General features: G+C 40.2%; 1 protein-coding gene across 1 annotated transcript; it reads right to left on the minus strand.

Moving 5' to 3' along the window:
- Positions 1 to 1,080: 1,080 nt before the first annotated feature.
- On the minus strand, positions 1,081 to 11,169 carry LOC140117090 (tapasin-related protein-like). Its single transcript, XM_072133524.1, has 7 exons — positions 11,025 to 11,169; positions 7,700 to 7,861; positions 5,999 to 6,241; positions 5,059 to 5,400; positions 2,253 to 2,582; positions 1,746 to 1,829; positions 1,081 to 1,229 (listed from the first exon to the last, which is right to left on the minus strand). The coding sequence occupies exons 1-7, from the start codon at positions 11,083 to 11,085 to the stop codon at positions 1,081 to 1,083; spliced, it is 1,371 nt and encodes a 456-aa protein (XP_071989625.1). The 5' UTR covers positions 11,086 to 11,169.
- Between the last annotated feature and the right edge of the window lie 2,760 nt (positions 11,170 to 13,929).

The raw sequence follows: 13,929 nt of genomic DNA on the forward strand, positions 1-13,929 counted from the left end.
GCCATCTGTTGTCAAACACAGGTACTTATTGAACGGCCCCCGTATAGACAGATAAGATTTTTATCCGGGGAAGGGGGAGGCACAGCAGATCTGACAGTATGTGTTATAGGTGACATATAGCAGAGCTGTGTATGGCTTTCGATCCCTATGTGGTCCAATAGAGATAGGGTCCACTATTGATTTCTGGGATAATTATAACCGAAAGTGCCATGCCCCCTTACTAACTAGTATCAATGTCACAACATAGAGCATGATACTGGATTAGATGAGGCTGGTGTTCCGGAGGATACCTCATGACCGGACAATAGATTGGTTTGTAAGGGGCGTGGCAATTTTATAATTATCCCAGAAATCAATAGTGGACCCTATCTCTATTGGACCACATAGGGATCGGTAAGTGGGCTCCCGCATCGGCTACCTGGCGGGTGACCTCTAACCTGGGCTCACCAATGTTTACCACTCTGGGGTTTTCCTCAATAGTTTTAATAAGGCATATACTTTAGTACTGCCCTTGTAAGGGTGGGAGCCCTTCTGTGGGTCAAATCCCATCCTGTACCATATAGGTACGTCCCTATTATTCTAGGTGCATCCTATGGGCTCCCTGTCCGCTGCGTAAAATCTATATATTTTATGCAGACACAACCTGTTAAATGTGCTTCTTTATCATAACTCTGGTATGATTTCTTTGCCTACCTTTTTGTTATACACTCATTGATATTGACATTGTGGTGAAGATACTTTATACTTTATTTGTTTGACCAGGTATTACTATGTTTTAATGTATTTCTAGTACTATATTGATTTTAGCGACTCACTGCTGTGCTGAAGGTTTTACAAGATTTAGTGAGTTAAAGGGTCTACTCCTTGAAGAAACAGCATTTTTTGGTTTGGCTTAAATTCTTAATATGGTTAGCATTAAATTCAGGGGTCAGCTCTGTGATTTGCCTAGGCACTTCCAGACATGTATATGTCATTGTATATTCATTCTCTAATATCTAACTTTTATGCCTGGCACTGGCTAAAGTCATGGACCAGTCTATATACAGTATATAGGTGTTTGGGGTGGGCTTCTGCTTATTTTTACCATGTTCCTCCATTACAGAAGAGCTTAATTAAAAAAACACTGATGGTGTCAAGAGCCACCCATCTCAGGCCTCTCACTTGGTCCGAAACAGAATGATATTTAAATAATATTTTTTCAATAGTTTTTTTCACTACTTTCAGAATTCCTGTAGGAAAGATTCAAATATAAAATCCAGAAATTACAATTCCCAATTCATTTGACAACTATTATTATGTTCTCTGCAATACATAAGCCTGATGGCTTGCCTAGCTGACGTTCACTGAGAACTTGCCGGTAATGGTACCCAGACTGGTACCGCCATGTGCCTCCTCGTTTATGACCATCTGGTAGCTATTTTACTCCATTTAGATGGGCGGAGTGTCAGTAATTAACCAATTTTAACTACAATGGTTGCCCAGGTAGCAGACAGACATTCAGAACATGAAGCAATGTTATATGGAGGACAGGGGGTTCTTCGGGACAGAGCACAGAAGGGCTACACAAGGCTAACACCTGGTGCTGCCAACCCAAGCAGAAACCTTTTAGTTCACAGGACAAAAAAAGTATTGGAGATTCTCGCTATTATAAGGAAAATTTAAAAGTAGTTAACATGACCAATAACTATATATGTAACTTTTAGAAATGATGTCATTCTGCTCCTGCAATGTCATGAAATAATTACCTTTAAAGATCGTTATCAAACAGAAGAGAAGAACCAGATTCAGGGAGAAGATGAAGAATATCACAAAGTTCCAAGTCAGGGATTCTGCAAGCAACAAGGCAAGAGATTTGTCAAGACGACTGTAGGATACAGAGCTGTAGCTTTACTTCACTCTAAATTGGCTTAGTCATCTCGATTCTCTGACCACCCACATGACCCAGTTGTCCACCACAACATCCTAGGTTGAATGTTTATTGAAACCTGTCAGATGAAATTGGCCCAGGAAATCCTTATTTGTATGTTGTCAAACATCTTAATACCTTCCAGATCATGATTCTGTCATGGCCTAGTGTAGCGACATCATCCAGATAATTCACTTTGAAGTGAGGTGTAAGTTGGATGCATAAAGTCATGGAGGCAGAGAATGTAGCAATTTCCCCGTAAAACATCCCGAGTCCACAGGGTCATTCTTATTAAAGGGCCCCCACTCTGGGGTTTATTAACAAATAAACACCATGCAAGCCTTACCTTCTACTATGACCGTCACACTCTTTCTGATTGGTTTCTGGAGACTTTCATGTTCCACACGGCAGGTGAATGTAACGCCATTGTCTTGTGGAGAAGCTGTGTATAGGAAGAAACCTGACAAGCTGTAAGTACCATTATGGTTCTTCCTGTGACTGCTATAGATGATATTTGACATTAAGGATGGCAGAAATCCAGTATTTTTCTTCTCACGTAGCCATTGGATATTGACGTCCAAAGGATAGTAACTGGTGGCATCACAAAGAAACTTCTGCTCATCGCCTTCTCTCAGAGTCACTACAGAGGCCACATTGAGACTAACCGAGGGGCTTTCTACAAAAAAAAATATATTGCACAAGAAGATTTAAGAGCAAAGATAATTTATTTGCTAATACATTGGTGATGACCTTCTTTTCTGCATTACATCACTAGTAAAAAAGCCTTGTCGCCTCTGGTTATTAAACCTTGATTTCTCCAGGCGGAGACAGTGCCCCCTCGTCTTTTGTCCCCTCGTAGTCGTCTCTTTTCCAGACTAAATAAATCTAGTTGTTTTAATCGTTCCTCATAACTGAGACCCTCCATACCCCTTATCATTTTTGTGGCTCTAAGTTGAACCCTCTCCAGCTTCAGGGTATCCTTTTTATGGACACCCGCCCAGAACTGGACGGCATATTCCAGGTGAGGCCGAACCAATGCCTTGTACAGTGGTAATATTATATCCCTATCACGAGAGTCCATACCACTTTTCATACATGACAAGATCCTACTGGCTTTAGAGGCAGCTGATTGACATTGCATGCTGTTATTCAATTTATGATCTACTAGTACCCCCAGGTCCTTCTCAAGAAGGGACACTGACCCATCATTACATCACTACTGACAATAGATGATGTCACAGCTTATCTCCTCCCCTCCCTGTACAATGACCTCCATATAGATAACACTGACCCATGATTACATCACTACTGACAATAGATGATGTCACAGCTTATCTCCTCCCCTTCTTGTACAATGACCTGTTTATACATTAAACTGACCCATGATTACATCACTACTGACAATAGATGATGTCACAGCTTAACTCCTCCCCCTCCCTGTACAATGACCTCTATATAGATAACACTGACCCATCATTACATCACTACTGACAATAGATGATGTCACAGCTTATCTCCTCCTCCTCCCTGTACAATGTCCTCTATATAGATAACACTGACCCATCATTACATCACTACTGACAATAGATGATGTCACAGCTTATCTCCTCCTCCTCCCTGTACAATGTCCTCTATATAGATAACACTGACCCATCATTACATCACTACTGACAATAGATGATGTCACAGCTTATCTCCTCCCCCTCCATGTACAATGACCTCTATATAGATAACACTGACCCATCATTACATCACTACTGACAATAGATGATGTCACAGCGTATCTCCTCCCCCTCCCTGTACAATGACCTCTATATAGATAACACTGACCCATCATTACATCACTACTGACAATAGATGATGTCACAGCTTATCTCCTCCTCCTCCCTGTACAATGTCCTCTATATAGATAACACTGACCCATCATTACATCACTACTGACAATAGATGATGTCACAGCTTATGTCCCCCCTCCCTGTACAATGACCTCTATATAGATAACACTGACCCATCATTACATCACTACTGACAATAGATGATGTCACAGCTTATCTCCTCCTCCTCCCTGTACAATGACCTCTATATAGATAACACTGACCCATCATTACATCACTACTGACAAAAGATGATGCCACAGCTTATATCCTCCCCTTCCCTGTACAATGACCTCTATATAGATAACACTGACCCATCATTACATCACTACTAACAATAGATGATGTCACAGCTTATCTCCACCTCCCTGTACAATGACCTCTATATACATAACACTGACCCATCATTACATCACTACTAACAATAGATGATGTCACAGCTTATCTCCTCCTCCTCCCTGTACAATGTCCTCTATATAGATAACACTGACCCATCATTACATCACTACTGACAATAGATGTCACAGCTTATCTCCTCCTCCTCCCTGTACAATGTCCTCTATATAGATAACACTGACCCATCATTACATTACTACTGACAATAGATGATGTCACAGCTTATCTCCTCCCCTCCCTGTACAATGACCTCTATATAGATAACACTGACCCATCATTACATCACTACTGACAATAGATGATGTCACAGCTTATCTCCCCCTCCCTGTACAATGACCTCTATATAGATAACACTGACCCATCATTACATCACTACTGACAATAGATGATGTAACAGCTTATCTCCTCCCTCTCCCTGTACAATGTCCTCTATATAGATAACACTGACCAGTCATTACATCACTACTGACAATAGATGATGTAACAGCTTATCTCCTTCTCCTTTATGTATAATGACATTTATATAGATAACACTGACCCATCATTACATCACAACTGGCAACAGATGATGTCACAGCTGATCTATACCCTGTCACAATGGAACATTCTGATGTTATAGTAGAAGAATGTGACTGTCATAAAAGGGGATTTAAATGTCATAAAGGGAATTATGATGACACTGTAATTTCAAAAGACAGAATTATGATGTATGATGATAACGGATATTGTGATGTCATAACAGGGCATTGTGATGCATTCTAAAACTTTGTTTTACAAATATTACTGACATCTGGGTACATGCCTTCAATGTGCCACATTTTTTTGCATTTTAACACCATCTCCAAAGAACCAGAAATTCTCAACTAAAACAAAAACACACACCTCTGACTTTGAGATGAATCTCCTCCTCTATTAAGAGTGAAGCTACGGATATGGCGCATGTGAAGAGCCCTTCACTTTTCAGAGATAAATTAGTGACAAGTAGCGAGGCATTTCCATTCCGTAATTGCTCTATCGACATATGAGCATCTTTCCAGTTATTATGTAACTTTTTTGTGATCCCATTGTAAGAGAGAATTTTCACTTCTGGACTTCCTCTTCCCCGGTAACTCCAAGTGACGGAGACATCAGCCCGGTGATCCACGGTGAATGCACAGTCCAGGAGAGTACTGCCCATTAGTTTTACATAGATATTAGGGGTTTTGGTAATTACCATTAAGGTAGCTGCAGAGAAAACACAGAAGGCATGAAAATTTAAGGAGTCTACCACCTCCTCAAGCATTAAAATCTGTTGACATCATGTAGAGAAATGAACTACAATAAAAAAAAAAAATTAACCTTTAATTTGTCTGTCTATTATGTCATTTCTGAGAAATTCCAATTTTAATCTGTATGCTAATGATACTGCAATAGCTATGACCAGTTATCTGTGGGTGTGAGAATTAGAGAATCCAGGTCTGGAATTTTTTAAGGGGACGCAAGATATTTACAGAACAAAGCATAAAACAAGTCACTAAATTTAGTTGGATAATCAGGTTTTCATATACCATAATTGTTCTCTTAAATTATTTAAAGGAAATCTATCACCAGGATGAAGGATCGTAAACTAAGCACACTGACATACTGATGTGTGCCCCCTCCATAGCTGTCTTTCCAGGCTCATTTGCATAACTGTAAAGCCTTTTTTTTTTTTTATAAAACAAGGGGATAAGTGGATAAAAGAAAAGTGCATCCTGCCAATGGGGGAACATTAGCATGTAAGTATACTTGGTTTAAAATCCTTCATCCTAGTAGTAGATTTTCTTAAATTTTTGTTACCCACCTAATGCATGATGTGTATCCTCTTCTTTCTTCTGTGCCATCTCTGATAGTTTAGCAAAAATGGTAACAGCATGAAATTTACCCGCATCCTGCCTTACTGTGTAGGTATACCAAGTATCAAGTACATTTTCTGTATTCACTCCAGGCCATAAAATCTGTGTGTTTGCTGTGAAATATGGTGTGATATCACATTTCACATCATTTAAACCCTCCTTCAAAAAGGGTAACGGATTGACAGGCGAATCTGAAAAATAAAATTTATTGTCTTAAAATAAACCTCAAAGACACAACAAAGGCATCTAATAATCTAGATTGTAATCTGCCTTATATTATTATTTGGTGATATTTTTATTGTTATTTAGTAGATTTATTCCCATGTTAGTAAATAGAAGGATAATATATTTTTACATACCTCAGCCTTCAAACAATAAAACCAATAAGTTATACCTCATGAATTACTTTTTTGATGGTGAACAACCATGGGATCCTTTGGAACTAATTGTTAATGCAGAAAAAGATAAATGCTAAAATTCTTGAGTGGTGTTATGCTGCCACCTGCAGGACATATGTATCTAGTACACCACTCACATAGAGTCTGACATATTGGGCCTTATTTACTAAGGGTCTGCAGCCGCATTTTCGTCAGACTTTCTGAAGTTTTTGGGTTTTGCACGGCTGTGACATGTATTTAACAGGGGACTGTGTCGCACGTGATCGGATTTTGGCACGGCTTTGCTGGCTTTCATGCAACAGAAATTGGGGGACGTACCGTCGGACGATCCAACTGATTCGGACTGAGTCCAGGATTTAACTTTCAAATTGTGTCACAAGATCAAGCACTTACATGCACCAGGAAGAAGAAGGTGAACTCCGTCGGACCTGAGCGGGGAAGCGACACATGCAGGATATCGGGTGCACGATCTTAGTGAATCACAGCAAAGTGCATTATCGTTGGACAATGCACTTTCTTTGAATTCCTCTGGATGGGTAAGTAAATGAGCCCCATTATATGCAATACTTTTACCAATCTTCACATAATCTCCTCAAAATCCAAAACACTCAATATTTAACAAAAAAATAAATAAAACTGGAGACTCTGACCCAGATGAAAAACCAAATACAAACAAAATCTGAAGAAATGTCTCTATATATATTTGCATATTTTCTATTTTCATTTATGATTTTGTACAAGGCAGTGAACACACTTAAATAAAGGTTAGTGTGCCATCATTGAAAAAAGCACATGGATGAAAACATTGTTCTAGTCTATGTAGCCTTAAAGGGATCCCTGCAGTGGTGGATCCAGTGCATTGGCTTAGATACCAAAGCCCCACTCTGGACTGCCTTCTTACCATCATCCTTCTTGAGTTCCATCCGATTCTTCTTATATCCCATCCCACCTTTAACAATAAAAATTCTTCTGTGGTATAAAAAATGCATCCACATCCTCAACACACAGCGGGACTATAACATCTATGGCACATTCTCCTGCACATCGTCCAATGTTGTATACATGATAATGTGTTGTTCAAGATGCCCCAATAATAAGACATACATTGGGAAAACTCCCAATAGACAGGAAGATGGAGAAGCCTGTACGGAAACAACAGCCGGGTTTCCTTGCGCAGCCGCACTGGTCCAATAAATTGGGAACTATCAGATATTTTAGAATATCATCTCAATCAACCAAAAATTAAGTTACCTTTAAAAATAAATTTAACTCCCTGCTCATGAATGACATGTCTGCTTCCGAGTATTATCCACGCTGGCTTTGGGCTGTCGGTTTGGTTATCCAGCAGATTTTTGTGTGGAACTCCATACAAACAGGGTAATTTTATGTTTGGCACTAAAATGGACCAATTTCCTAAAATAAAAATGAAAAGCTGTATAAATTTTCAATGCCCAAAAAACACAAGTAAAATGCTGCCACAGAGACATTCTATATAACAATTACAGTATATATATACACCTTTCCCCCATAATGAGTGGCATAAATGCACTTACTATCATGATGATGGCAACTCTAAAATACACAATCTAAAGGTATAATAGGCAGAGGTTATGATATGAGGGTTTTGGGGAGACTTCCGTCGGTTAAGATTTCAACTCTGTCTTGATACTCAACACAGAGTAGAGTTAGGCGCATTGGCACCAATGTAGCCCTGCACTCCGTATACATGTGCCCCACTCTCTACACACGTGTATACAGGAGACCTTCAAGGACTTTTGAAAGCACTTCAAATGGTCCTTAAACGGAACCTGTCATCTGCATTTGGCCTCTTAAACCACTAGAAGTATATTGTCAAGCACTGTGACACCTTCTAGCTTTTGTTACTTTCATGAACCTTGGTGGTGGTATCCAGAAAATCAACTTTGAAGCGATAGGTACATTAGTTGTATAAAGTCAAGTCAAGGAGGTGAGGATTTTAACACTGAAGTCAAGGTGGGGCATCATCCATCAGACTTCAAGAGATATTGTCAAAGATGTCTCTGAATGCAGGACCATCAATTGCAGATGAGCTTGACTTCAGTGTTAAAATCTTCACCTCCTTGACTTTATACAACCAATTTACATCTCACTTCAAAAGTAGATTTTCTGGATGCTGCCACCATACTGAGTCATGAAATAAACATGATCTGGAAGGTGTTTAGCTGCTTAACAACATACTTGTAGTGGTTTATTAGGTCAATTTCTGCTGACAGGTTCCCTTTAAGCTACAGCCCTAGCATGGAGACGGCACAGATGACTTACGTGAGGTAAGTGTGAGCTTATATGTGTGTATGTTCAGTGTAGATTCACCTTGAAACTGCAGATATGATTAAAAAACCACTGAAAAAACACTAAATAAACTATAAAAATCCTCACATCCGATCCTCATCATCTTGATCACGGCGCTGCCCATTGCTAGTCTTGACATGCCGGGATCACCTAGAAAAAAAAGTTATAATTAAGCATGGAGCGTGGAGACAAGATGTCCAGCACTCTGGGCTTGTAATTATGCATGCCCTGCACCTCCCCATCCCATGCTGGGAGCATGGGAGAGAGAGGTGACATCACACAAGGGCCGTGAATTCACACCTTTTGTGTGACATCACCTCTCGCTTATAGCATGGGGGAGGGAAATGTGGGGGCGTGCATAATTAGCAGTTCAGAGTGCAGGACATCTTTTCCCACCACTCTGTTGCTAATTATAGCTTTCTTTTCTAGGAGATCCAGGTATGTCAAAACTAGCGACTGACAGCACCAGGATCAAGAGGAAAAGGAGTGGAGGTGAGTATTTATAGGTTTTTAATGTTTTTTCAGTGGTTGATTTCCTTTAACCCCTTCACGCTCCGTGACGGATATATCCGCCATGGAGCTGTGAAGGTTGTATGAAGAAGGCTCACAGGCTGAGTCCTCTTCATACAGAGGTGGGGGTTGTTGCATATCGCAGCAAAGACCCATCGCTATCACACGCGGTCGGTGCTTGCACCGATCGCGGGTGTTAACCTTTTCTTTGCCGCCGGCAAAGTCACCGGCGGCACTTTAAATTTGGTGGCGCATGGGCGCCGCCATCTTACCTCCGATCGCCGCTCCCCCGAACGTCATCGGGGGGCAGCGATCAGTTGCCATGGTAGCCTCGGGTCTTCGTTTGACCCGAGGATACATGGCTTCTGCATATCCATTACAATGAGCCTGTGGCTCATTGTAAGGTATAGTGAGCAGAAATGCCATATACTGCGATACAGTAGTATTGCAGTATATGGCAGGAGCGATCAGACCATCAAGGGTTAATGTACCCTAGAGGGTCTAAGAAATAGTGGGGAAAAAAAGAAAAAAAAAAGTTTAAAAAATGTAAAAAAATAATAAAATATTAAAAGTTCAAATCACCCCCCTTTCCCTAGAACTGATATAAAATATAATAAATAGTAAAAATCACAGACACATTAGGTATCGTCGCGTCCCAAAATGCCCAATCTATCAAAATATAAAAACGGTTATTGACGGCGGTGACCTCCGGAACGGCAAATGGTGCCCAAATGTCCAAAACGCGATCAAAATGTCGCACAGTCCTCAAAACGGTAGCAATGAGAACGTCGGCTCATTTTGCAAAAAATGACACCTCACACATCTCCATGCGCCAAAGTATGAAAAAGTTATTCGCGTCAGAAGATGGCAAAAAAAATTTTTTCTTTTTTGTACACATTCGTTTAATTTTTGAAAATGTATTAAAACGCAATAAAACCTATATAAATTTGGTATCACCGCGATCGTACCGAACCAAAGAATAAAGTAGAGGTGTTATTTGGAGCGCAGAGTGAAAGTCGTAAAAACTGAGCCCACAAGAACATGACGCAAATGCAGTTTTTTTTAATTTTTCCACATTTGGAATTTTTTTACGGCTTCCCACTACATGGCATGGAATAATAAATAACATTGTGGGAAAGTAAAATTTGTTACGCACAAAGTAAGCCCTCACACAGCTCTGTATACGGAAAAATGAAAAAGTTATGGATTTTTGAAGATGGAGAGCGAGAAATTAGCGAAAATACCCTGCGTCCTTAAGGGGTTAAATATCAAATGAATTAATAAAAAAATTTAGGCTCTTTAAAAACAGGTTGTAAAACTGTAGTCAGTCTACTATCGGGTTAAGCAGCTAGGGTGAGATAATACTTTTTTATTAAATATACATATCGACTTTAAAACAATTTTTAAAAATAATCAAAAATGCAGTCACTTTAATGCATTTGTAATACAATTTCCCCTTTATACCTTACTGCTTCTACCAAATGCTCTTAATTTTAAGCATAAGAGCAATTTAACATTAGAACGCAGCTATGTCACAGTTTAGCCATCTCTGTGGATAGACACTGGCACAGACTGCTATAAACTGGCAGCTCAGAACAAGAAGTTCCCTGTCTATACGTATTATGGAGAATTGGTTTGCAGCTCTAGAATAGGTCGGGCAGATAAAACTGAGAAGATCCATGTACCCACCATAGTATACACAAGTGTGACTGAATACAGTAGAAGCACAGATCCTTACCGCCTATCAGCAGCACATACGTAGCACATAGTATAAGGTATATAGGACGGCTGGACTCCATTCCAGAGCTTTCAGTGCAGTTTCAATCCTCTGATGTGAAATTACTTTTACTTTCGTTTCTGAATATTCAGAGTGTGGGAGTGTCCTGGAAGCTATCACGACTTCATCTTCTTATATGTAGTATACAGCTCTGTATGGAGAAACATATGCAGTGTCTATATTTCCCACAGAGTTATTAACACTATAGACATTATAGCTACACATTATTATAAATACTGAGCTACTAGATAATTGTAGAGCTGCAAAAGTTTTATTAAGAATCTGGTCTGTGCCTCGAACAACTAGAAGGGGTTTTGCATAGAAGTAAAAAGATACTTAAAGGAGTGTTCAAGGATTTCTTTTTGTATTCTTCACCTACCCCTGGGATAGTGGATTAATATTATAACGGTGGCTGTTCTAGGAGCAAAAACCACCACCAATCAGCTGTTTGTAAAGACCGCAGTATTTGCATGATGTGGCTTATTTTCAGCGCCAACACTGATAAGATTTGGAATACTTCTTTAAGTATCTGTCAAAATGGGTCAAACCCAATATGAATAGGTGAGCCCCCACTGCAGCTAGTGATTGCCCGATCAGGAGATACCAAGAAGAGAAGAGAATCAGTGACCCATGAAAAAAGTAGTGATTTTTTCAGAGTTCCATGTTTTACAAGTTAGGCCCGATCCACAGGATAGGGCCCAACTTGCTGATTAGTGGAGGTCTCAGTGATGAGACCCGCACAGATCATGAGAACGGGTGGTGTGCAGCGCTCAGCAATCTCTGTCAGCTCCATAGAGATGAATGGAGCAGAACAGACATGCGAGGCTGTCTGATCCATTCATCTCTGGGAGAGACAAGGGGTCCGACGGAGGTACCTGGGACCCCATTGGACCCCCAGGTCTTGTGATATGCGGGGGTCTCATCACTTAGACCCCACCGATAGGGCCTAACTTGATAAAAGGGAAAACCCTTTTGAGTATCTTTATTTCCTGGAAAAGAAACCATTTAAATGAAATCTACCATCAAAATCCATCATGATAAACCAGGGGCACATACGCATAGATCCAGGCACCATGCGATAATCTTCTGATTGTACACAGTGGGGGAATTAAGTATTTGATCCCAGGACAATTTTCCACCATCATAGGATGGAGAGGTCTGTCATTTTTATTGTAGGATTAATTCAACAGTGAGAGACAGAAAAAATCCAGAAAATCACATTGTATGATTTTTAAATAATTAATTAGCAATTTATGCATTAAATAAGTATTTGATCCCATAGAAAAACAGAACCCAATATATGGTACAGAAAGAAATGACAGTGGTCAGACATTTCCTGTATTTCTGTGGCAGGGACTTTGGCCCAGTACTCTATACAGATCTTCTTCAGATCTTTCAGGTTTTGAAGCTGTCGCTGGACAACATTGAGTTTCAGCTCCCTCTAAAGATTTCTGATTGGGATCAGGACTGGAGACTCGTTAGCCCACTCCAGAACATTGAAGTGCTTCATACAGAGCCGCTCCTTAATTGTCCTGGCTGGGTGTTTGGGGTCGTTGTCATACTGGAAGACACAGCCGAAACCCATCTTCAATGCTCTTACTAAGAAAAGGAGGTTTTTGACTAAAATCTTGTTAAACATGGTCACTTCCTCTCTCCTTTCAATATGGTTCAGTATGAAGTTTCCACTGCCCCTAGCTTCTTAAAGTTGTAGATATCCTTCTTTCTCCAAACACAGCAAATGGAGTTGATACTAAAGAGCTCTGTTTTGGTCTCATCTGACCACAAGACCTTCTCGTATGCCTCCTTTGGATCATCCAGATGGTCAGTGGAGAACTTCAAACGGTCTGGGCTTGAGCAGGGGGAACGTGCGAGTCCTACATGATTTCAATCCATGACCGTGTAGTGTGTTACTCACAGTAATCAGACTGTGTTCCCAGCTGGCTTCAGGTCATTGACAAGGTCCTCCTGTGCAGTTCTGGGCTGATTCCAGAATCATCCTTACCCCATGAGGGGAGATCTTTCAAGGAGCCCCAGGCAGAGGAAGATTAACAGTCATAGTGTTTGTTCCATTTTCTAATAAATGTGCTCACAGTTCTCACCAAGTTCCTGCCTATTGTCCTGTGGCCCATCCAAGCCTTGGGCAGGCCTACAATTTTGCCCCTGGTGTCCTTAGACAGCTCTTTGGCATGTGGTGGAGACAGAGTCGGAGGAGCTTCTTAAAGAAAAACTAAAAGAGACAATTCTTGCTTGTCGGTAGGGGATCAAATACTTAATTCATACAATAAAATGCTTAGAAATTATTTAGAAATCATACAATGTGATTTACTGTTTTTTTTTTAAATATTCTGTCAGATAGTTACCTACAATGACATTTACAGACCTCTCCATTCTTTGTAGGTGGGAAAACTTGCAAAACCAGCCTGGGATCAAATACTTATGCCCCCCCCTGTATTTGTTATCTATGAGCTCTCTATTCTCCCTATGGCAATACCTCATTAATATAGTTTTTTTTCTATTTTTGCCCAATTTTAATGAATAAAAGTAAATTTGGGAGTAAATCTCATTTGGTTTGAGGGCTTATTTTTTGCAAGAAGAGTTGTTCTTAACAGTGGTACCATTTTGGGTTATGTAACATTTTTTGATCACTAATTTTTTGATGTGAAGGGATTTACCGTATATACTCGAGAATAAGCGGAGGGCCCTCATTTTACCACCAGAAACTGGGAAAACCTATTGACTCAAGTATAATCCGAATGTAGGAAATGCATTGATCACAGCCTCCCAGTATATAGCCAGCCAACCCCTTGTAGTATACAGACAGCCTGCCCCCTGTAGCATACAGCCAGCCAGCCCCCTGTAGTATACA

Source organism: Engystomops pustulosus, chromosome 2, assembly GCF_040894005.1.
Source record: "Engystomops pustulosus chromosome 2, aEngPut4.maternal, whole genome shotgun sequence".
Lineage (NCBI taxonomy): Eukaryota > Metazoa > Chordata > Amphibia > Anura > Leptodactylidae > Engystomops > Engystomops pustulosus.